We start from the raw sequence: 24,618 nt of genomic DNA, 5'->3' as shown, positions 1-24,618 counted from the left end.
AGGGGGATAAAGCAATAGGTGGGTGGAGGGTCGGAGGGAGAGACATCAACGGACTAACGGAAAGACTGAAAGACCAAGTGATGGGAGGAGGAAAGGAGAGGGGGAAAAAAGGGAGAGAGGTGAAAGTGGAAAGAGAGAAGGCGAGAAAATGTGCGCGTAGGCGTGCTCTGAGAATCCCTGCACTGCGCCTGTGCAAGCAGCAAGAGTAACAATGTCATTGTATTCAGCGTAGTTGATCTAGCCTTTTCCTTCTGAAAAAGTGCCCCGCCATGTTTCTTTTTTCACACTCCTCATTAGGGCTTGCACTCTGACACTCCTTACTTAATCGGATTTCTAGTTGCTTCTGCTGCTGCCAGGTCTACTCCTGAAGCCCAACCGAAATAGTCGTCACTATGGTTACGGTTATAGAAAAGTGTGGGGGAAGGGAGGGTGGATCGATACTTTAGTCTGCGTGATTACACAGAATTGTAACTAGCACTTTCGTTTCCATGGTAACCAGGGAACCCAGCAGTCCAAACACCATTATTGTTCCTATGATTTACTGAGAGATTCAACAGGTGTCATCTTTGCCATGGATACATAGTAGGCCTCCAGAGAAGACTGATTCTGTATTCCACAGGATGCCAATCAGGTAATCACCTTCATTTTTCAGTAATGCCTATTAGCCCTGTGGTTAATCCAGGGCTACAAGGCACAAGTGATAGGTGTTTATAGTTAATTCCCACTGATTAATTAACATTCAAGGTTTCAGGGTGTCCCAACTGGCACCATCTTCTGTGGGAACTCAGTGATCTTGATCTGCACTGTCCAATAGAATCTTTTGCAACAATGGAAATGTTCTATATCTGCTCTGTTCAGTACAGTAGCTTCTGGCCATATGTGGCCATTGAAGGCTTGAAATATGACTAGTGTGACTGAGGACCTGAATTGTTAATTTCATTTAATTTTAATTAGCTAAAATTTAAATGGTCACATATGGCTAGTGGCTACCATATTGGACATATCCAGATAAATGGTTCCCATTTTGAGAATAAAGGATACCTCTGTTATGAAAAAGGCATTTTTTTCCCTGCTCACAGAAAAAAAAAATCAACACCCAAGAGTAAAAAAAGAAAAGTCTCCGTGTACCCATTACAAACAATGGTTACAATTATGACTACATTCTTGCATTTCTATTTTTTATGTTTGTACTGTCTTGGTCAAACAGAAAAGTTTATACCTTTTATACATGTAGGATTAAGCTATACATTTCTGAGCCATGACTTTCTCACTTAAAAAGTACTTTAGCTGTCTTTCCATATAAATGCATAAAGATCTATGAGGACTTTTAATATCAAATATTTTAGACTCCCACATGATTGTTTTTGTGTCTGTGGAGTGAAAAAATACATAATTACAAACAAGCTACAATAACATTTTAGTGAACTTATTCTTTGTTAATCACATCAGTTGTTTACACCATTGGAAAACTAAAATAACAAAAGATAAAATGCACCTTGGTGTTATCTCCTCAAGGCAATCACAACATAGCAGAGAAATGTTAATGGAAACAATTTCAGTACTGTAGGCAAATAAAATCATAGTATCATATTAGAGGTAAAAGTAGTGCAGCTCGGCTTGAGTGGATTGAGAATGGTTTCATAGAAAAGAACACCCTGAACTGAGTCTTAACAGACTCAGAGATCAGTGTGCAAAGGGTCAGAGTCAGAATGACTTATGTTTTAGGTAATTTGTCATGGCTGAAGAGAAGTGGGGAGGCTGAGTGACAGGAAGTCAGGCTAGAGAGAAAGGCATAGGCCAAATAATTAAGGGCCTGTGCCATGCTGAGGATTTTTTATTTCATAGGTGATGGAGAGATATTGAAGGGTTTTTTTCTGATTATAAAAGTAATATATGCTTGTTGAGGGAACAATTCAAAAATACACAGAAGTGTAAAAAATCATAATAATTTATTCCCACTATGCAGAAATAACTGTTAACATTTCGGTATATTTTCTTCCAGACGATCTATCACAGATATACACAGACGCATATGTGTGTGTTCATATAGAGAGGGAGAGAGCAAGACAGAGGCAAAGACACTGAGAGACAGAGATAAAGAGAATAAATTTTTTCCATGTATGATAGGTTTGAACTGCATAAAGATCAATGTATTAATGTCCTGAGGTTGCTGTAAAAAATTATCACAAACTTGGTAACTTAAAGCAACAGAAGTTTATTCTCTTACAGTTCTGGAAGCCATAGTTCTGAAGTCAGTATCATTGGGATGAAATCAAGGTGTCTGCAGGTCCATGATCCCTCAGGAAGTTCTAGGGAAGACTTTCTTGTCTCTTTCAACTTCTGATGGCTGCTGGCATTCCTTGGCTTGTGGCTGCATCACTCTTAATCTCTGCCTCTGTGGTCACATGGCCTTTTCTTTTTCTGTGTATGTCAAGTCTTCCTCTGCCTCTCTTTTATAAGAACACTTGTCATTACATTTAGGGACCACTTAGAAAATCTCCCCACATTAAGATCCTTAACTTAATCACATCTGCAAAGTCCTACTTTTTTGCCATATAAGGTAACATTCACAGGCTCCAGGAATTTGGACACAGGTATCTTTGGGTGGGGGTCATTATTCAGCTTACCACAATCACCCCAGCAACAGTGCATAGAAAAGATTGGAAGAGATAAGCTAGGAGATGGGGACATCATTTAGGATACAATCATAATTTCAGGTGAAAGATGAGGAAGTCCTAAACTAAGACAGTGGTTGCAGGGATAGAGAAGAGGAAACCAAATCTAAATATTTAGGGGGAGGGTATAGCTCAGCAGTAGAGTGTGTGCTTAGCATGCACGGTCCTGGGTTCACTCCTCAGTACCTCCACTAAAAAAATTGAATTGAAAATTAATTTAAAAATACATTAAGAAACCTAATTACCACTCCCCCCACTGCAAATAAATAAATAAATAAATACATACATACATACATACTTAGAAGGTAGGATCAAGGGGACTTAGTTAAATGTAGAGGGTAAGGAGTAGAAGACGACTAGAATGATTCACAGGTTTCTGGTATGGGTGCCTGGTTGTCTGGTATTGCCATTAACCAGGTTTGGAAAGAGAGGAGGCAGAGCACCATTGGAGGGAAAGTCAATCAGTGTGGTTTTGGTCAAGTTGAGTTTAAGGTGAGAGGAGCCAGCCAACAGAGCAAAAGGTTCAAAGCAAGGCTCTGAGAGGTCAAAGTGTTTTCTAATTATCATTATCAATCATATAATATTTACTGAATATTTCAAGGTACTAAACATAATAATATGGGGGTTTTCAGTACTAAGGATGATTTCTGTCCTCAGTAAATGATCAAGTAACTAGATAAACAGGTAACATCAAAGAAAAGTGAAAGGGGGAGCGTATAGCTCAGTGGTAGAGCACATGCTTAGCATGCACGAGGTCCTGGTTCAATCCCTAATACCTCCACTAAATTAATTAACCAAATTACCTCTCCCCCCACAAACAAGTGAATGGCCTAGTATGCAAGACTGTCTTAAGAACTATAAATGGATGCCACCTGTATTCAACATTGCACTAGAGGTTCTAGCCAGGGCAACTGGCAAGAAAAAGAAATAAAAGGAATCCAAAATGGAAAAGAAGAAGTAAAACTATCTCTACTTGCAGATGACATGATCTTGTATATAGAAAATCCCAAGGAATCCCCTAAGAAAATGATTAGGACTAATAAATGAGTTCAGCAGGGTTGCAATATACAAGATCAATATACAAATCTCAATCGTATTTCTATACATTTGCAATGAAGAATTTGAAAATGAAATTCTATTTATGATAACATGAAAAAGAATAAAATGCTTAGGAAAAAAATTAACAAAAGAAGTAGAAAACTTATACTCTGAAAACTACAAAACATTGTTAAAAGAAATTCAAGAAGATCTAAAAATATGGATTTTGAATAATCAGATGACAAATGTTAGCAAGAATGTGGAGAAACTGTAACTCTGCTGGTAGGAATATAAAATAGTATAGCTACTTTTTTTAATTCTTATTTTTTATTGAACAGTAGTTGATTTACAGTAGTAATTTAAGATGTACAGCAAAGAGATTCAGTTATATATATATATACATACTTTGTTTTCTGTTATAGCTCATTATGAGAAATTGAATATAGTTACCTGTGTTATACAATTGGTCCTTGTTGTTTATCTGTTTTATATGCAGTAATGTGTATCTATTAATCCCAAACTCCTAATCTATCCCTCCACTCCTACTTTCCCCACTAGTAACCATGGTTTGTTTTCTATGTCCATGAGTATATTTCTGGTTTGTAAATAAAATTTGTATCTTTTTTTTAGATTCCACATATAAGCAACATCATTATGGTATTTGTCTTTCTCTGTCTGACTTCCTTCAGTTAATATGATAATCTCTAGGTCCATCCATGTTGCTGTAAATGGCATTAAAATAGTGCAGCTACTTTGGAAGACAGTTCCTCAAACAATTAAGCATAAAGTTATCATATGATCCAGAAATGCCACCCCTAGTTATTTACCCAAGAGAACTGAAAACATGTATTCACATAAAAGCTTGTAAAAATGAATGTTTATAGCAGCATTATTCATTATAGCCAAAAGGTACATCAACTGATGAATGGTTAAACAAACATGGTGTATCCATGCAATGGGATATTACTCAGTTATAAAGAAGGAATGAAGTTCTGATACATGCCACAACATGGATGAACCTTGCAAACATTATGCTAAGTGAAAAAAGCCAGTCATAAAAGACCACATATTGTATGATTCCATTTAAATGAAATGTCCAGAACAGGTGAATCTGTGGAGAAAGAAAGTGAAATAGTGCTTGCATAAGGCTTTGCAGAATGGGGAGATGGGGAGAGATAGCTAAAGGGTACAAGTTTTCTTTTAAAAATGATGAAAATGTTGTAAAATCGACTGTGGTAATTAATGGTTGCATAGATCTGTGACTATACTAAAATCCATTAAGTCATACACTTTATCTTTTTAACTTTTTTGTGGGGGGTAATTAGATTTGTTTATTAACTTTCAGAGGAGGTACTGGGGATTGAACCCAGGGCCTCATGCATGCTAAGCATGCACTTTACCACTTGAGCTATACCCTCCCCCTAGTCATATACTTTAAATGGCCAAATTGTATAATATATGAATTCTATCTCAGTAAAGCTCTTATTAAAAAAAAGAAGTGTCAGTGGGACCTGAAGAAGTAGTATTAACCTAAGTTGATTTCCCAAGGGACAGCACCATAGCAGAAAGTCCTGTGGAGATCTTGGGACCCACATAGACCCTAGGGCATGTGTCTCATAAAGTCAGTTGAACTTCTGTGGAGTAAATTAGGGTATGTTGCCTTCTTAGCTGAGAGAGATGTTTGGACAGGACAGAGTAAATGGTAAAGAGTGGAGTGTAGTCAGGATCACACTAAGTCAGACTGCCACCATTGGACTTGCTGATGAGGAATAGGTGCTATTTGACTACATTTCACTTATCCTTCTTTTTAAAGATAAAGATGAAGATTCCTTATCTTTGCCTGCCTGCCTTTGCTCCCCACTTGTTTCACTCATCTCTTTCCTTCTTAAGCCTTATATTACAGAAATATTACTGCAATTTGAGTTTATTGAGGCTTTGTTCCCCCCTTCCTGATTCATTCACCAACCAATTCATCTGATAAACACATGAGGGACTATGCTAGATGCTGGAGATAGAGATGAGTAAGAACTGGTCCCTATTGTTGAGGAACTCATAGTGTACCATTTCCCCAATGTTCCTCTAAATGCACATTTCTCCTTCTTCATTCCAGGGTACTTTAGACTGGTATAAATCATTAAACAAGAATCCATGTGTTTCTGGAGGTGGTTCTACAGAGTGAACCTCATTCTAATCAAATGGCTGCCAAATACTACCTCCATTTGTTTGATCAAGTTATATGTAGACTCGCCTGTCATGAAAAAATGATGCAAGTTTGACATCCAGCAGCAGGTAAGTAAAGCATGGCACATGCAGATGTGGAATAATATACAGCCATGAAAATTATGTTATAGAACGTATTGTGTAAGATAATTCTAATTATGTAAAAGATATGTATGCAAAAAGAAAATAAAGGACTGGAAGGAGATACATCAAAAAGAGTAGTGGTTATCTCCAGGAATGATAGGTAGGATAAAAGTGATCATTGCTTTCTTCTTTAGACTTTCTATGCTTTCCAAAATTTTTACTGTGAACATTTCTATTTTTGTAATCAGAAAAATATACATATAATTAAAATGAAAGAGCTCTCATGAAGACAGGGATTGAGTTTTTAACCTGTCTTACAGTGCTTTCAGCACTTTTAATTAAGAGTGCTTTATAAGTGGTGAATAACAAGTAATAGCATTGAGTACTATGCCATAACTGGAACAAGGCTGAATATGAGTGTTGAATTGCAGGCCACACTCTTACTCAACACCCTCCCTCTACTCCCCTGTCCCCCATCAGCCCATTCTGTGTTAGAGCCTTTCATCTGTAGCTATACATAGTTAGACATATCAACTGTGGGCACTCTTGGCTTAGTCAAAAAGAAAAAATATATATTTCTTGTAAGGACATAAAGGCTCCAGGCTGTAAAGACCCAAACCATGTCAGCTGTATTTCTCTTATAATTATAATAGTAACAAGTATCTATTAAACACCTGCTATGTGTCAGGCAAGTGTACATCTCACTTCATCCTAACAGCATCCCTATGAGGTATTATTATCTCCAGTATTTCTTTCTAGTCTTTCTTTCTATGCATACAGATATATAGAATTTCTCTACAAAGTTAGTATCATATTTGAACTCCTTTTAAAAAATGTAACATATCAGGAATGTTTTCATGTGTCATTTTTTGGATAGACTTTATTTTTTACAGCAGTTTTAGGTTTGTAGCAAAATAGAGCTGAAAATACAGTTTCTCATATACTCCCTGCCCGCCCTGCCTCCCCCATGCACAGCCTCCCTTGATTGTCAACATCCCCCACCAGAGTGGTGCATTTGTTGCAACTGATGAACCTGCATCATTATCACTCAAAGTCTAGGTAAGAGTTCACTTTTGATACTGTGCAGTCTATGAGTTCTGACAAACATATCATAACATGAATCCACTATTATAGTATCGTACAGAATAGCTCCACTGCCCTAAAAATCCTCTGGGCTCTGCCTCAATCATTTTTTAAAATGTGGTTGTTAATGACTACATCCATTGTACGAATACAACCAAAACTGATTTGACCAATCCCCTATTTGTACATTTAAATTGTTTTCTTCTCTGTGTTTTAAAGATGAGAAAAATAAGACCTGGTGACTCGACAAGTGATGTATCCAAAGTCAACTGGCTAATAAGCAGGCAGTCGAGATTAGAATCCTGGTCTGTCTCCAGAACCCACACGCACTGCCTCTGAATACGCCATCAATCCCCTTTAGATTGTCTCCCCTCGACTTGAAACCAGGCATTCTCCACCGCCAGAGCTGCCAAGGATCCAAGCATGTGTTGAGAAGGGCAGGCAATACAAAGGAACAAGGTGGCCCAACTGCTATGGAACAAATTGAAAATGCAAAAGTAGGTACAGGGACATAGAAATAAGCAGAAAGTGGGAGATGGGTACACAGAACACTGGTTAAAATAAAGGGGAAGCTGGGTTGCGGAAACCTGAAGGGGAAAAACTCTTGCTTTTATCACTGTACATAGGAGAGAGCAAAGATACCCTCAAGGCCATGGGGGGGAGCCAGGAAGGATAAGGTTTCTGGGAAACTGAATGAGACGAGGGAGGATAAAACTCCCGAGGACTATAAGGCTAGGAGAGGCTTAGTGTGGAAGAAAGGCCCAAAGCAAAAAGGCAGGCCAGAGCAGGCACTGGACACCAAACCTACGTGTTCCTAAAAATGTGGCGGGACTCCCTTCCAGCCTGAGCCTCTCCCAGTATCTCAGATACTAAATACTCTCCAGCCCTTAGGGGTTGGAGGAGGGAAGTGGAGAGCGGGGGACTGTAAAGTGCTCTAACTGAGAAAGGATCCTGGCACACATTTTTGAAAGCCACTAGGCCTAATGCTAATGCCCCCTCCCCCTACCCCACTTCTCTAGCTTCAACCCCAGCCACACCCACATGCTAAGGACCATCCAGGAGGGGGAGTGTGTGTGTGCGCGCGTGCGTGCTCGTGCCTAAGAGAGGCTGAGAGACAGAGACGGAGACAAAAAGAGACCCTGAGAGAGAGTGCGCGCCAGAGAGGGAGGGGGGAGAGGGAGAGAGGGACAAGGACAGAAAGAGAGAGGGAGGGAGGGAGGGAGACAGAGACAGAGACAGAGACACAGAGAGAAAGGAGGAAGGAGAGCTGTCGGCCTCGGTGAGGAAAACTACTGAAGAGAGAACGCTGGGGGCTCCTGCAGGAAGACTCAGGGAGAAGATCCCAGAACTTACCCTAAGACTGTTTAAGGAGTGGGGGAGTGTCTTTGCAGGACCCGGTTTGGGGGTCAGCAGGCAGTAACGGTTGCTGCAAAGGCGTTGTCACTGAGCCAGAGCCATTGAACCCACCCTGGGGGGCTGGAGACTAAGCTTAAGACACCCCACAACTATGAGTCTCAGAATGCTTAGTGGGGCCCGAGGCTGCAGACAAGGGGAGGAGGGGCACGTGAGGGCTGGGTCCCTGCCTCCCCCCACCCTCGGCTGTCACTCATTACCTCAACAGTCGGCCAGGGGGCGGGCCCCGGAGAGGTGGGGTTGGGGGGAGGGTAATCTTGGCAGGCGCCTGCTGCATGGCGTAGGTAGGGACTGGGGAGGGGGGCGGACGCCGGGGGGTTGAACACGAGTGGGAAGCGGAGAGAGACACGGGGAGGGGGAGGGGACCGGGAACCATTTGAATGAGAGGAGGGGATCACGGGTAGAGTGGGCTCCAGGAGGTAGGGCGGGCACGGGTGTGACGGGGGGCCAGACTCTTGAGCCAGGTAAGGGAAGCAGGTGCGTAGATCTGTTTTTTGTGGGTTAGTGTACTCGGCCCTTTGGTGGAAAGGGGGTGCCGCCTTCCCCGGGGGCTGGCTTCCAAGCTCCAGAGGCTATCTTTTCCTCTTCAACTAACGGGGCCCCGGGCGGGGGCTCCAGCTCCAGCTCCAGTGCCTGTGTTCCACTCCGCAATTTCCAGGCGTCCACTGGGCTGGGAGTCTCGCGCCGGGGGCCGGCGCTGTCTCGCGAGCCCCCTCCTCGAGCCAGCCAATGGGGTTGGTTGCTGGCGCCGCCCGCCCGCCTGGTGCAGAGCGCTGGGCGCTGTGAGCGGCGCTGCCATTTAAAGGGGCCGCGACCCCTGTCCCGGCTGCTAGGGAGGGAGGTGGAGAAGGAGCGCGGGGCCGTCGCTGTCTGCAGTTCTAGGCTTGTAGCCGATACACTAACCCTGCCGCAGGTAGGGGTCGGGCCTTATCAAGCCGAACCGAACCTGCAGGCGGGATCTCGCAGTAGCCGGGAGGGGGGTCTAAGGAGAAATCGTAGCTCCAAAATGTCTTCCTGTAAATGCCTAAGGTGGGGGGTGGGCAACAGGAGAAGGAGGACTGGGGGAGCAATAGGAAACGGGGACGGGGGCTGAGGAAGTGGGCGACCCTGAAAGGTAACTGGGGGGGGAGGGGTTAAGAAGGGCAGTTTGTGGGGGCGAGGGAAGGGCTGAGGGAGGACCATGCTACGCGGGGAGGGGGGGTGGGGCCAGGCAGGGTGGGTAAAGACCGGGGAGCTGGGGGGCTCTAGAAGAGAGGGAAGGGGAGAGAAACTGAGATCGCGGGGGCGGGAAAGGCTCCCGGTGGCAGCGGCCCTAGGAGACTCCAAGGGGGCGGTCAGCTCGAGTTGGGGGGGCTAAAGGGGAGGGGGAGGGGAATTGGGAGTTGCAATGGGGTGGTGAGGGGTAGGCGGGCGGGTGGAACGATGGACTGCCTGGCGAGTGTGGGCCCAGAGCCAGGGCGGGGAACGCCTCTCCCCACAGGGGGCGCTGTATGGGGGGGGAGTGGTCATTTGGACTAGAGCCTGTGGAAATGCTTGTCGGTTGTGGTGGGGGCGATTCAGGAGAAATCCAAGTGGATGATGGGGTGTGTCCCAGAACCTGTATGAGAAGGAATTCTGGCAAAGACCACCTCTTCTGCCCCCTCTTCTACCCCTCATCTACAGCACATACCCAGTCATCCTCATGGACCCCAGTGATTTCCCCAGTCCGTTTGACCCATTGACCCTGCCAGAGAAGCCCCTGGCTGGAGACCTTCCAGTAGACATGGAATTTGGAGAGGATCTACTGGAATCCCAGACTGCCCCATCTCGAGGATGGGCCCCCCCTGGCCCTTCTCCATCCTCAGGAGCCCTGGACCTGCTTGATACCCCTGCTGGCCTGGAAAAAGACCCTGGAGTCCTGGATGGAGCCACTGAGCTGCTGGGGCTGGGGGGGCTGCTCTATAAAGCCCCCTCTCCTCCAGAGGTGGACCATGGTCCCGAGGGGACCCTTGCATGGGATGCAGATCAGACCCTAGAGCCTGGACCAGGGGGCCAGACCCCTGAGGTGGTGCCACCTGACCCAGGGGCTGGGGCAAATCCCTCTTCACCGGAGGGCCTCCTAGAGCCTTTGGCTCCAGATTCTCCAATAACCCTGCAGTCCCCACATATTGAAGAGGAGGAGACCACCTCCATAGCTACAGGGAGAAGGGGCTCCCCTGGGCAGGAGGAGGAGCTTCCCCAAGGGCAGCCACAGAGCCCAAATGGCCCCCCCAGCCCTTCGGTGGGAGAAACTCTGGGGGATGGAATCAACAGTTCTCAGACCAAACCTGGGGGCCCCAGCCCCCCTGCGCACCCTTCCTTGCCAGGTAGGTTGCCTAATCAGCTGGAAAGTCAAGGCTGGGGAGAGGGTAGGGGTAAGGAGGGTGGCTGTGTGTTTGGGGAAGAAGTGGGGGAGTGGAGAGATAAGAGTAGGGTCGTGTATGGAGGAGCTGGGGGTTTGGAAAGGAGAAGTGGGGGGTGAAGAAGATTAAGGAAAGGAGGGTGGGGGAAGCTCAGTGGCTATGGGGGAGGACTGGGGTGGGTTGGGAAGAGTGGATTTGGCGGGAGAGGTTTCCTTCTTGCCCCAGTGGGCTTTTGGTACCAGGGTCCTTCCTTCAGGATTTGTGGAGGACACCAGGCTTCTTGGTTCTAAGATCTTTCCAGCTGTTTCGTTCTAGATGAGAGTGGGGTTTCTGGGTTCAATGGTTGATAAGTAGGTTCTGGAGCCATCAAGTGCATAGTGATTTCAGAGGAATGGTAAACATGCAGGGCCTAGGATTGTGTCTCCGATAGAGAAGGGCCAGCCTAGACCTGAGAGGCTCTGGTTTCTCCCCAATTCTGCCTAGTGGTGTGTCTCTCCCAGGCTGTGATCAGGGTCTTAGGGCTTATATAACCACCTGAGTCCAGGGGAACCTACCCATACGCTAATGCTTCCTTTTCCCCTTGCTACCTTTGGGTGGTTGCATTTGTTTCTGTTGGTAAACTAAATTCTTGATGAAAGGTGTGTTACCTGTGTTCCCTTACCTCCCAGCGATTGGGACAGAGAGCTGGTGGGAAGGTAGGATTTTTTTTCACGGAGAATAGCTGCACCCCCCCCTACTTAGTGCAGAGCTCGAGGTAACCCTGAGAGGGGCCCCAAGAAGCCACAGGCACTTGAGTTTTCCCTTTCAGTTTTGAGTAAGTTCTTCCCTAGGAATGGAGGCGGGGGTTGGGCCAGGGAGGGGGTGGTGAGGGCAGGCTCAAGCTTTAGGCTGCTTTCTGCTTCCTTTGCAGGAGATGGCCTGACTGGGAAGGCGAGTGAGAAGCCGCCTGAGAGGGTGAGGGGGGGAGGGGATTGAAAGGAGTCTGGTTCCCCCTATAGCTCTGGGAAGGACAGACCCTTCATTTTCCTTCGCAGATGTTGTTCTGTGGAGGGTGTGTGTGAGGAGAGTTAGGAGGAGGGAGGGAGTGCTTGTGTCTACTGCTTCTTAAGGAGAAAGTCCAGCCTCCTTTTCTCCCCTCCTCCTTAAGGGCTGGGCCAGGGGTCCCTCCCCTCCCCCTCCCATCTCTGTACCCCCCTCAAACCCTGTAGTAGTGCAGCTGGCCTTTTAGCCTGCCCATGGTGTCAGCTTTCCTCCCCTCCCCATGTTTCCAAGGTGCAGAAGAGAAGCGAGCGCGTTAGAAGAGTAGAGCCTCCCAAACCTGAGGTTGTGGATTCCACTGAGAGCAGTGAGTAGGACCTGAGGATGTGTGACGGTGTGGGATGTGGCGGGCCACAGGTCTCCTGCCTCCTGAATTGTGAAATGCCTATCTCCGCTGTGGGTTGGCATGGGAATCCCGGGCAGTGGGGGAAATTGAAAACAAGCAGTGAGAATGGAGTTTCCTATTTCCGTTCTGCCATCCCTGTCCCCCGAATCTTCTCACTTGGGTCCCACCCTGCCCCTCCCTGGGAGGTTACAGAGTAACGAAGGGAGAGTGACACTGGTGGCTGGAGATGCCAATGTAATGGGGGGGGCGAGGTGTAAAGCCAGTAACCACAGGGATTGGGATCTCAGGATCAGCTGATCTACCTGTTGGTCAGGTGATGACCAGAGGCCTGGTCCCTCAGCCTTTCTCCCTGCCCCCCACCACTCCCTCAGTTCCAGTGTCAGATGAGGATTCGGATGCCATGGTAGATGACCCCAATGATGAGGACTTTGTGCCATTTCGGCCCCGGCGCTCTCCTCGCATGTCCCTACGCTCGAGTGTGGCACAGAGGGCTGGGCGTTCCTCGGTTGGCACCAAGATGACGTGTGCCCATTGCCGGACACCGCTGCAGAAGGGCCAGACGGCCTACCAGCGCAAGGGGCTGCCGCAGCTCTTCTGCTCCTCATCCTGCCTCACCACTTTCTCCAAGAAGCCTTCCGGCAAAAAGACTTGTACCTTCTGCAAGAAGTACGTGAGGATTCGTTCAAGGGTGTGGGGAGGGCAGGGATCAGGCTGGGAATGATAGCTGAGATGGAGACTCTGTTGGCCAGAGCCTAGCAGAGTGGAACTGGGAGAGGGGGGCAGTTTAAGGAAGGGGTCCAAGAGTACTTTGGTTCTGGAGTCGTTGATCCTAGAGGAGGGGTGGAGGCTGATGAAGTGAGGGGTGGGAACGAGTGAATGCACCAACCTGTACCCCCCTCCAGGGAGATCTGGAACACCAAGGACTCGGTGGTGGCACAGACTGGCTCAGGAGGCTCCTTCCACGAGTTCTGCACGTCTGTCTGTCTCTCCCTGTATGAGGCCCAGCAGCAGCGCCCACTCCCCCAGTCTGGGGATCCCGCTGATGCAACCCGCTGCAGTATATGCCAGAAGACGGGAGAGGTGAGGAAGCTCAATGGGGGCTGCTTTACAGAGCCTGGCCAGCCCTGAGCGGCCCCTGCAATCCTGGGGCTGCAGGGGCCAGGCCCTGTGGAAGAGGGGAGTGGGGAGGGGAGGCAGCTATCGTGAGGGAGCGGATCCAAGGATAGAGCTTCTCCAGGATGTGTGCAGCTGGCCTTCCTTGCCTCCCAGGACCTCACCATCAAGTCGGCAGCCCGATGTGCAGGTTGAGGGGTCCCTGGGCCCACCGCCTGCTGTGAAGGTCTAGGGTGAGGTGGGGTGGGCCGTCCTCGCACTGGGTGGGTGGTGGTGGCCAGGCCCTAGCTCAGGGTGTGTGTGCGTGTGTGTGTGTGGCAGGTCCTGCACGAGGTCAGCAATGGCAGCGTGGTGCACCGGCTCTGCAGCGATTCTTGCTTCTCCAAATTCCGGGCCAACAAGGGACTGAAAACCAACTGTTGTGACCAGTGCGGCGCTTACATCTACACCAAGACCGGGAGCCCTGGCCCCGAGCTCCTCTTCCACGAGGGCCAACAAAAGCGGTTCTGCAACACAACCTGCTTGGGGGCGTACAAGAAGGTGGGGCCGAGGGAGTAGTGCATTAGAGGGCTATGGAAGGGGGTGCGGTTCTTGGGTGATAAATAAAGGTGCCTGATGGGTCGAGGGCTGGGATAAATAAAACAAATAAAGGGGGTTTCCATTGTATCTGTTATGTTTTATTTTTGAAGCTGGCTGGTGGATATACACAGGTCTTTGTTATATCATCATCTATACTTTTTTTTTGTATGCCTGAAATATTTCATGTTTTAAAAATTTAAAAAATAAAAGTGAAGGGACAAATCCAGCCTCAGCCTCTCCTTCCCCATCCTCACAGAAAAACACACGGGTGTACCCATGTGTCTGGTGCAAGACCCTGTGTAAGAACTTTGAGATGCTATCCCATGTGGACCGTAATGGCAAGACCAGCTTGTTCTGTTCCCTGTGCTGTACCACCTCTTACAAAGTGAAGCAGGCAGGGCTCACTGGTAGGTGCAAAGCCCTCTTCTCTGAGACCCCTGCTGGCCTTCCTCCTACCTCCCGTACTCCCTTCTTCTAAAGTAACCCCTGCTGCCCGACTTCGGCCCCAACCACATCTTCCCGTGGATTTCCTGTTCCGTCTCTGCACTGCCTTACACCTTCTGTGTGCTCTCTCTGTCTCTCTGTCTCTCTCTATTTCTCTCTCTCTCTTCCGCTCTCTCCTTTTCTCTCTATGCCCCAGGCCCTCCCCGACCCTGCAGCTTCTGCCGCCGCAGCCTCTCTGACCCCTGTTACTACAACAAGGTTGATCGCACAGTCTACCAATTCTGCAGCCCCAGCTGCTGGACCAAGTTCCAGGTACTCCAGACCCTGGACCAGGGATAAAGGGTGTGGCGGCATAGAGAGGGTATGAGAACTGGGGTAGGTAGGCCTGGGCAGAGCAAAGAATGAGCCTGACTTCCCCTCCCCCCACCCTGCCCACCACGCACATCTCGCCCCTTCCCTTACTTGTCTTCCTTCCCTCCAGCGCACAAGCCCCGAGGGGGGCATTCACCTGAGCTGTCACTACTGCCACAGCCTCTTCAGTGGCAAGCCTGAGGTCTTGGACTGGCAGGTAAGATCCCCCCCCCACCACCCACATCTTGCCATGCGACCAGACTTTGGTCTGAAGAGGCCCTTCCACTTGGCTCTCGTCAGGTCCAGATGTCACAGCCCTGTCCTCCCCGCCCTGTGCCCCCATCCCAGGACCAGGTGTTCCAGTTCTGCTGCCGTGATTGCTGTGAGGACTTCAAGCGCCTGCGGGGTGTGGTGTCCCAGTGTGAGCATTGCCGGCAGGAGAAACTCCTCCATGAGAAACTCCGATTCAGTGGGGTGGAGAAAAGCTTCTGCAGCGAAGGTAAGGAGATGGGGAAGGGGCAGAGGGCTGGGGAGAATGGTAGATTAAGGAGGAGGGCTTGGAATGTGGTCCGTGGGGCAAGGGCCTTCTACTCGGGATGCTCTACCCCGTCCATCCTAAGGCTTTGGGCATGAGAGGCTGTTAGACGTTTCTGGTGTACTGTCTTGAAAAGGTTGGGTCTCGCAGCCCTGGAGATCTCTGTGTCTCTGGACTCTTCCCCCTCACCCTCTTCCCAGGCTGCGTGCTGCTGTACAAACAGGACTTCACTAAGAAGCTGGGACTGTGCTGCATCACTTGTACTTACTGCTCCCAGACGTGCCAGCGCGGAGTCACTGAGCAGCTGGACGGCAGCACCTGGGACTTCTGCAGCGAGGACTGTAAGAGCAAGTACCTGCTGTGGTACTGCAAGGTAAGGGGGGCAGTGCATTAGAGAGGAGGGAGAGGGCAGCAGGGAGCGAGGGCTGTTGTGCCGCAATCAGGGTGTGGACCCATCTCCAGGGAGGGGGCTCCAGGTGGCCCAGCCTCTGAGGGGAGCAGCACGTCCCATCCCAGGGCAAAGGGCTCAGCACATTTGAGGGAGGCAGGTCTGACCATCTTGTTGACACCCTCAGGCTGCCCGGTGCCATGCCTGTAAGCGCCAGGGGAAGCTGCTGGAGACCATCCACTGGCGCGGGCAGATCCGTCATTTCTGCAACCAACAGTGTCTGCTGCGCTTCTATAGCCAGCAGAACCAACCCAACCTGGATACCCAGAGTGGGCCTGAGAGCCTCCTGAACAGTGAGTCCCGGGTAGGGGGCACGCTTTGTTAGGACTGGCCTCGACACTTCTAATCCTGGGCCCAGCCCCTCTCCTGCTTTCTTCCTCTCCTGCTTTCCCCTCATCCCTGGCCAGAACTCCTGGTACCGTGTCCTCTTTTAGCTTCTGGACTGTACAGGTACTAGAGGAGTCTCCTTTAAGGATTCTTAGAGTTAGAGCCTATTGATTTGCTGTAAGGGGTATATTTTAGGGAATGAGTACCTACCCCAGGGAGGGTGGAGCATATGGGGCTGTGGTTTCGTTTTCAGAGAGAAGGAAGTGTCAGCAGAAGCTCTACCTTTAGTGACAGTGAAGATTGGTGTCATTTCCAGAATGTTACCCTGGCCCCTCCGCACTCCAGGGTTACCAAACTCCTGAGGGCCATCTCAGTGGAAGATCTCAAATTATGGGTCATTGGGGAAACAACACTAATCTTCATCCTTCTTGGCAGCCAGGAAACAAAGAATCTTGTTGGCCACTGGTGCTGGGACCTAGAGAAGACTAGACCTGGGTGGTGTGGAGGGAAAAATTCTAGAACTCTATTTACATTTGGTGTTCCTCTTTAATGAGGCTCTCCTGGAACTGGGGTTGGGAAAACAGAGCTGATTCCTCAGATGAGCAGGTGAGAGCATTTGTTTGTTTTGATCTACAGGTCAATCTTCTGAGGCGAAGCCCCAGACACCCTCTCAAACCAAAGTGGAGAACAGCAACACCGTGAAGACTACAGAGGAAAATGGGAATCTGGGCAAGGTCAGGGCAAAATCTAGTAGGGAGGATGGGCTCGGAGGAGGGTGCCCTTGTTGGTGGCACTCATGTTCTTTTGTCTCTGCAGATCCCTGTGAAGACCCGCTCAGCCCCTGCTACTCCCACCCCTCCTCCACCCCCACCGCCCCCAGCAACACCCCGCAAAAACAAAGCCGCCATGTGTAAGCCACTGATGCAGAATCGGGGGGTCTCCTGCAAGGTGGAGATGAAGTCCAAAGGGAGTCAGACAGGTGAGTGGGGGTACCTGGATGCCCCGGGCTGTATTCCCTAGTTTTAGTCCTACAGCTCTGTGCCTGGGAGCTGGACGAGGAGGTTTCTTGAGGTGGCTGAAGTGTCCCACATATTGTTGTTCTAGAATCCCAGAGTTATCTCTCAACATCTGGTTCAAGGGCAGTTTTGTGACACTGAGCATGTGTTAGCACTTTTGGGGGTGACAGACAAGCATCAGGTCCTGGGTCGGATGTGACCCATCCAGCAGAGGCTCTGAGAAGATCCCTTTCTTGTCAGCAGAAGAGTGGAAGCCGCAGGTGATCGTGCTGCCCATCCCAGTGCCCATCTTTGTGCCAGTGCCTATGCATCTGTACTGCCAGAAAGTCCCGGTGCCTTTCTCCATGCCTATCCCGGTAAGTTTCCGCCCTCCCTGGCGGGGCCCTCCGTTACCCTCCCAGGCTGGGGGCCCGCCCCTCCCTCTCCCTCCCACCAGCCATCCCTCTCATCCACCGGGTGGTTCTTGGCGCTTAGTTGGGATTTGTTCCTCCAGGTGCCTGTGCCCATGTTCCTGCCCACTACCTTGGAGAGCACAGACAAGATTGTGGAGACTATCGAGGAGCTGAAGGTGAAGATCCCTTCCAACCCCTTGGAGGCTGACATCCTGGCTATGGCAGAAATGATCGCAGAGGCTGAGGAGTTAGACAAGGCCTCGTCTGACCTTTGTGGTATGCCATGGAAGGTGGTGATGAGGGAGGCGGGGTGCTCCCAGCCTGTCTCTGCTTAAGGGGGTGGAGAGTGGTGATCTCTGAGCCTGGCGGAAGCGGGGAATATTTGGGATCAGCCCCTGAAAGCCTGTGAAGGCACCAGGCAAGAGCTGCAGGGACTAAGCCAGCCTCTCTGCCTCCCAGATCTGGTGAGCAACCAGAGTGCAGAGGGACTTCTGGAAGACTGTGACCTGTTTGGGCCAGCTCGGGATGATGTCCTGGCCATGGCTGTCAAGATGGCCAACGTGTTAGATGAGCCTGGGCAAGACTTGGAGGCGGACTTCCCCAAGAGTGAGTAGGATGCACAGCGTGCCCACTGAGTACAGTACCATCAGGAAAGGAGTATTGCTTGTGACCCCGAGTGTGACCCTGAACAGAAGACTCTCCCAGAAAGCAGTGCCAGAAATACCGGGACAGGTGTACTCTTCTACACTTGAGTCTTGGTTTTTATTTATTTACCTTTTTTATTGAAGTATAGTCAGTTTACAATATTGTGTCAATTTCTGGTGTACAGCACAATGCTTCAATCATATAGGAACATACATATATTTGTTTTCATATTCTTTTTCACCATAGGTTACTATAAGACATTGAATATAGATCCCTGTGCTATAACTATAAACTTATTGTTTATGAGTCTTGCTTTTTTTAATCGTGGTAAAACACATAAAATAAGATGGACCGTCTTAACCATGTCTAAGCGTGCAGCTCAGCAGTGTCAGGAATATCCCCATTGTTGTCAGTTGTGTGCCTGTGCCTCTGAGCACATTCCCAGTGTATAGCTCTGCCGACTCCTAGTGAGTAGGATGAAGCTGTCTGGGAGGCTCCTCTCAAGTCTCCTGGGCAAGTAGCAGGGGTCAGGTGGGAAGACCACAGTGTTGAGGGCTTCAGAAATTGATTTCTTCTTCATTTCCCCTCTAACAGATCCTTTGGACATTAACCCCAGTGTAGACTTCCTCTTTGACTGTGGCCTGGTCGGGCCAGAGGACGTGTCTACTGAACAAGACCTTCCCCGAACTATGAGGAAGGTGAGGGCTGGGGCTGCTGTATCCACGGAAGAGGGATGGAGGCTCAAAGGGCGGGCGGGGGTGGGTGGCTTTTGTAGCCAAGTAGGCAGCCAGCCTGAGTTTGGCCTTCTCGAGCCTCCTTTCTCCACCACCGTGAGTGCTAAGATGCAGCCAAACTCTGTTCTCTCACCAGTTCATCAGAGGTCATCAGAGCTGTTGCTGGGGCTCTATGCTCTGGAAGCTGGCTATGTTCTTCCATCAGTCCCTGTCCCCTGATGGCGGACACTGAGCTGACTAGCTTCCGTGGTGCCCCTGGCCTTACCCCTGCTACCTTTCTCTCACCCACCTGCTCCTTTCTCTTCCCCTCTAGGGTCAAAAGCGGCTCGTGCTTTCAGAGAGCTGTTCCCGGGACTCCATGAGCAGCCAGCCTAGCTGTACTGGACTCAACTATTCCTACGGTGTCAATGCTTGGAAGTGCTGGGTGCAGTCAAAATATGCCAATGGAGAAACCAGCAAGGGTGATGAGCTGCGCTTTGGCCGTAAGTACCCAGGGGAGGTGGAGGGGAAGGGGAGAAGGGGCAGAGCTGTGATTCAGCTCAAGATGTCTATGAGTGATCAGGCTGTGATCAGTTAAGGGTAACCTGTGAAGATGGGGAGAACTTGCAGAATCAGGGGAGATGCTGTCTAGGTTTCCAGGCTGAAGACTCTTTGTATAATCAGTGGGTTTGTTCTGGAGCTGGATGTGACTGAGGGATGAAGGGGTTAATGGTGGAGCTAAATGAAATTCTCCATGTGGACTTGTCTTAATCCCATCCACCTCCACTGTATATCACTGCAGCCAAACCTATGCGTATCAAAGAGGATATTCTGGCCTGTTCAGCTGCTGAGCTCAACTACGGTCTGGCCCAGTTTGTGAGAGAAATCACTCGACCCAACGGTGAACGATACGAACCTGACAGTATCTACTATCTGTGTCTTGGCATCCAACAGGTACCCCTCGCCCCCTGCCCCACTGGCCATCACTCAACACAGCACGCAGGGTCCCCTCAGAAATAATTCCATCCCACTCCCTGTTCCTCAGCTTGAGGTTCCTACCCTGTTCCTACCCTGAACAGGCAGCTTGCCTTTCAGCTCCAGCTCCAGACAGGACAAGATATGGGCAATACGCTTCTAAAATCAAAGGCTGCATTCCAGGACTGTTGGCCAAGGAGCTGTCTTCATTGCTCTCCAAGTCCCCTTTGTCACCCTCAAACCCACTCTAGGAGGGGAAGGATGGGCAGAGCTGGGTTCCCTGAGCGGCGGTAAGGTTTAGTTCCCACTAGGAGAGGCCAGTCATGCATTAGCTGACAAGAGAGTCTGGGCTTGTGAAGAAGCAGCTGTGACCCATCTCCTCCAAACTCCCTCCTCTTCCAGCAAGGCCTCGGTACCGCGGAGCTGTAGGTATCCCTAGGGGAAAGCACGCAGGCTCACTCAATCAAGCAACTGTTTCCCATTGTCTCCTAATTGTCAAGGTCACTGTGCCTGGGGCCTTCGGCCTCTTGGTCTTTCGTCTGGGGCCTGGAGTCTAGCTCTATGTATGTCTGTTTTTCTTTTTCCAGTACTTGTTGGAAAATAACCGAATGGTGAACATTTTCACGGACCTTTACTACCTGACTTTCGTTCAAGAACTCAACAAGTCTCTGAGTACCTGGCAACCCACACTCCTCCCCAACAGTAAGGGACTGGGACTTAGCGACCCCTACACCCTTCCCTCCTTTCCTCCAAGTCCCAGGACATCTGGGCTGCCACTCTTCACAAAGGGTCTGAGGGCAAAAGAGTGTAGTTGGGTGCCTCAGGGTTTAGAGCTCTAGCAGCCGAGCCCTTGTACTTGAACTTGGGGAGGGGATAAAGAGTTAGATCTGAAGAGCTATCTCTGGGCCCCCAAAAAGTGACCAGGGTTTGAGTGGTAAGTGAAGAAAGAAAAGAAAAGGCTGTGGGACTCCTCAAGGTCTCCATCAACCTGCTGGTAAACTTGAGGACGGTGAGCGAAGCTCCAAATGCAGGTGGAAACTGTAGAGAAACATCCGTCCTCCTGTGCAGTGTAGTGGGGTTTCGGGGTTTCACACACAGTGGTCCCTTACAAACGAGTCTGGTGTGCTCAGTGCTTGTGAACAGGGCATCTGGGAGCAGAAGTGGTCTGGTTTGGGTGGTCTATCCCTCCTGACCAGCCTCTCCTCTTTGCCCGTTGCAGATACGGTGTTCTCCCGAGTGGAGGAAGAACACCTTTGGGAGTGTAAACAGCTGGGCGTCTACTCACCCTTCGTTCTTCTCAACACCCTCATGTTCTTCAACACTAAGTTTTTTGGGCTGCAGACAGCTGAGGAACACATGCAGCTCTCCTTCACCAATGTGGTGCGGCAGTCCCGCAAGTGTACCACCCCTCGGGGCACCACCAAGGTGGTGAGCATCCGCTATTACGCACCAGTCCGCCAGCGGAAAGGGCGAGGTACGAGGCTGCCCCCTCTGTGGCTTTTCCCCCCTTCTCTACTTTCCCCTGCCATGCCCCACCATGCCACCAGTTTGGCCCTCTCCATTGCCACTAGCTTCCCTATCCTTCCGTTCCTGAGTTTATAGAAAAGATCAAAACAGCCAGTCCTTCAGTCTGATGGATACTGGCTATTGCATCAACAGGAGGTCACTCAGCTGCCCATTTCCTGCCCTTCCTCATTTCAGAACAATTTCCTTGCTCGCCTGCTTTTCTGGGGAGTGGTGGACAGGTGGAAAGCTGTTGGGTGTGGTTGGCTGTGGGGGAGAGTTGAAAGGAGTGAATGACAGGCTTTCTATGGCTCTTTGCTGGTGGATGTAACTGCAACAGCACCTTGGTTTCCATTCTGGCCCTGGAATCAGGTCCCAGGGTCCCTTCCAGACCTGAGCCTCCACCAGGACTAACGTGCTGGGGGCTGGGGCCATCGCTATTTATCCCTGAAGGTGAGCCCAATCTTGCAGTAGGGTCCATTTTGTCAATTTGAACATGTAACTTCTGAGACCACCTCTTCAGGAAATCAACCTGGGGAAGATGCTAGAGAGAAACTAGCCTTGAGAACCAGGGTGCACTGCAGAGCAACACCCTCCAGAATGTTTGGTTGGTGCGGACAGACTGACTGACTCTTCTACCTGTTTCTTCACGGGGACTGCATTTTGTGTCCCGAGGCCTTACCCCCACCCCTATGCCCTGCATTGTGCTCTTGGAGGAGTCTCGACGAGACTGCACTTTTAATGAGTCTTGGTCACTTGCCTCCTCTACAGACACAGGTCCTGGGAAACGGAAGAGAGAAGATGAAGCCCCCATCTTAGAGCAGCGCGAGAACCGCATGAATCCCCTCCGCTGCCCTGTCAAGTTCTATGAATTCTATCTCTCAAAATGGTGAGTTGGCAGACTTGCAGGAATGTTGTTTGCATGGGGACCCACAGGCTCTACTTTGCCCAGGTACTGATCTCTGTCCTTCCGCCTTCTGCCCACCCCTGACCACCACCACCATTGCAGTCCCGAAAGCCTCCGGACTCGCAATGATGTGTTCTACCTGCAACCTGAGCGGTCCTGCATCGCCGAGTCCCCTCTCTGGTATTCTGTGATCCCCATGGACCGCAGCATGTTGGAGAGCATGCTCAATCGCATCCTGGCTGTGCGTGAGATTTATGAGGAGCTGGCTCGTCCCGGGGAGGAAGATCTGGACTGAGCCCATGTGCTGTCCGTATCCATCTTTCACACCAATGTCTGTCCCGTGGCCGCGTCCCACAGGGCACCTGGCCCTGGAACCAATGCTCCTCATCCTGAAGGGCCCTGACTGCCCTTTTCTACTCATCCATTCCCTGCCTTCCCTAGGAATCCCTGGCTTTTACCTTCTCCCAAACCACTTGACAACCACGGGGCCCCAGTCCTTTGGACTCAGGGACTGGTCTCCCAGTGATGGGCAAAAACCAGCTAGGCCATTTCCTTCATGTTGCAGAGTCAACCCCTCTCCTGGGGCCAGACTCTGGGTGGAGTGTTAATAGCTCTGGTGATCCTATTGGCTTTGAGTTTTCTGACCCGTCTCACATAGGTAAAGGCCCTTGTTCCTAGGTTTGGCCAAGGGAAGAACCCAGCTGCCTTCTCTGCCCCTTGCCCACTTCCTTCTCTACTCTTCCCTGGTACCACTCTGAAGGGTCTGGGATGAAAGATTCAAAATAAACTATGAAAGTAATGAGGGGACCATTTACCTAAAATACAGAGCTTAGACACTCTTCCTCTCCCAAGAGAGAACTGGTTGTTGGAACCCCCTCGCCACCTTGTTCCCCCTGCCCCGCAAGCACCAGCCCTTGGTGCTGCAATGAAAGTATCTTCCAAATGCTTTCTTTTCCTCAAAGGCAGAGAATGACTCTAAGTACGGGGAGCAGACTCCTGTCCCCTTGGTTTTTGTGTTTGTCTCTCTCTGCCATCTTAGGTTGGCATGAGCCATGGTGTCAACATGCTTAGCCCCCTTCTGTAACTGCCTCCCTTTAGTTCAGTGGACGGAGTTCCCAAGGCAAAAACTACCTTCTGACTCGGGTTGGGGCTGGGTTCCCCACTCTTGTTCTTCCCCCATCATAAGAGCCAGGCCAAGCCTGTGGGGGGCCCTGGGTCATGCAGGATGGGAATCTGTGGTCAAAGGATAGGTGAGGAGCTGTGGGCATGGGTCCTGCTCCCACTGCCTCCATCTTCTCCCCGCCCCATCTTGCCTCTGTAGTTCCAGAAAACTCTTAGCATCTGGCAAAGGGGGTACCCAGTTCTTTCCCTGTTGGCTTTGCTGTTCCCCAGCCTCCTTTTTGTGTTTTTATAACTGTCACCAGTTTAGCCACTGTTTAAATTGTATATATTGTTCTGAGGCGCCTGGCCTGTCCCTTCAGTGAGCCATGCCCGCCCTTGTGTTGTAGTGAGAAGCTGTTGTCACGACTAACCTTCTGTCTCTGGAATTGTTTGTTTCAAATAAAGAGTTAAAATTGTCTTTTGCCTTCTCTGGGGGAGGGAGAGCAGTGTTTGGAGGGGTGAGGGAGATAGAAGAGCAGTGCCAAACAACTTCACATCTCTCAGGGTGTAAAGAAGTGAGGTGTCCCACCTCAGTTTGCCAATCATTTCTACCCTCCTCACTGAATGAATCCACTGGGAATAGGGTCCTTGTTATAACCAGTTTCCAAACACTTAAGGGAAAACATGTATTCAACAGCTGTCTGTGAAGGACCTACTGTGTTTAAGGACCTATATGATATGTTTGAGAGAAGACGAAGATTAATTAGACCAGGATCCTATCCCCAGCAGGTTCCCAGGCTAGAGGGGAGACAGACCAGTCGGTTGCAAGACAGGCAGAATGAAATAAATAACCTCGTGCTGTGGGAGAGCAGAGAATAAGGAGCTCATTTCAAGTTTATCCAATGCAAGTTCACTGAGGGAGGTGGCATTTGACCTGGGCCTCAAAGAATAAGTGGGAGGGGTTGGGGGACCGGCACAATCAAAGGCTGTGATTTTCCAACCAGGGAATGACAGGATCAGATCTGTTGCCTTAGGGAGGAGATTCCCTAGAATGAAATGAAGGCTTGGGGGTGGGGCAGGTCTGAAGGCCAGGAGTTCAGTGAAAGGAGTCTGGCTAAGAGATTCTGGAGGCCTCGATGGGGGTTGTGGGCTTAGAGAAGGAAGAGAGGAAGAGTTCAAAATGAGTTTCAGACATTTTGAAGGTCAAGTCCTTAGGCTATGGAGAAGAGAGAACAGAGCATGAAAGCCCGGTTTCTAGACTTGATGATTGGGAAAGTGGGACACCTTTAAC

General features: G+C 49.6%; 1 protein-coding gene across 7 annotated transcripts; it reads left to right on the top strand.

Moving 5' to 3' along the window:
• The first annotated feature begins 5 nt into the window (after positions 1 to 5).
• ZMYM3 (zinc finger MYM-type containing 3) lies at positions 6 to 23,803 on the top strand. 7 transcript variants are annotated; one of them, XM_031675262.2, is made up of 28 exons: positions 6 to 119; positions 500 to 631; positions 5,824 to 6,002; positions 7,320 to 7,597; positions 10,176 to 10,858; positions 11,805 to 11,848; positions 12,167 to 12,239; positions 12,650 to 12,944; positions 13,181 to 13,358; positions 13,713 to 13,931; positions 14,227 to 14,377; positions 14,611 to 14,726; positions 14,896 to 14,982; positions 15,114 to 15,264; positions 15,501 to 15,673; positions 15,876 to 16,041; positions 16,712 to 16,809; positions 16,892 to 17,054; positions 17,332 to 17,447; positions 17,585 to 17,759; positions 17,943 to 18,089; positions 18,723 to 18,826; positions 19,176 to 19,344; positions 19,644 to 19,795; positions 20,404 to 20,518; positions 21,036 to 21,290; positions 22,091 to 22,208; positions 22,329 to 23,803. In XM_031675262.2, exons 4-28 carry the CDS (start codon positions 7,590 to 7,592, stop codon positions 22,519 to 22,521), a joined length of 4,149 nt encoding a protein of 1,382 aa, XP_031531122.1. In that variant the 5' UTR covers positions 6 to 119; positions 500 to 631; positions 5,824 to 6,002; positions 7,320 to 7,589; the 3' UTR covers positions 22,522 to 23,803. The 7 variants fall into 7 exon arrangements, with proteins under 7 accessions (XP_031531122.1, XP_015106183.1, XP_072812755.1 ...); XM_015250697.3 differs by lacking the exons at positions 6 to 119; positions 500 to 631; positions 5,824 to 6,002; positions 7,320 to 7,597 and adding an exon at positions 8,726 to 8,797; XM_072956654.1 differs by lacking the exons at positions 6 to 119; positions 500 to 631; positions 5,824 to 6,002; positions 7,320 to 7,597 and adding an exon at positions 8,810 to 8,977 and having other exon boundaries at positions 12,173 to 12,239; positions 17,335 to 17,447.
• The last annotated feature ends 815 nt before the right edge of the window (positions 23,804 to 24,618 follow it).

Source organism: Vicugna pacos, chromosome X (assembly GCF_048564905.1).
Source record: "Vicugna pacos chromosome X, VicPac4, whole genome shotgun sequence".
NCBI lineage: Eukaryota > Metazoa > Chordata > Mammalia > Artiodactyla > Camelidae > Vicugna > Vicugna pacos.
Note: the sequence above shows the minus strand (reverse complement) of the source record. Positions and strands in the feature narration are given on the sequence as shown.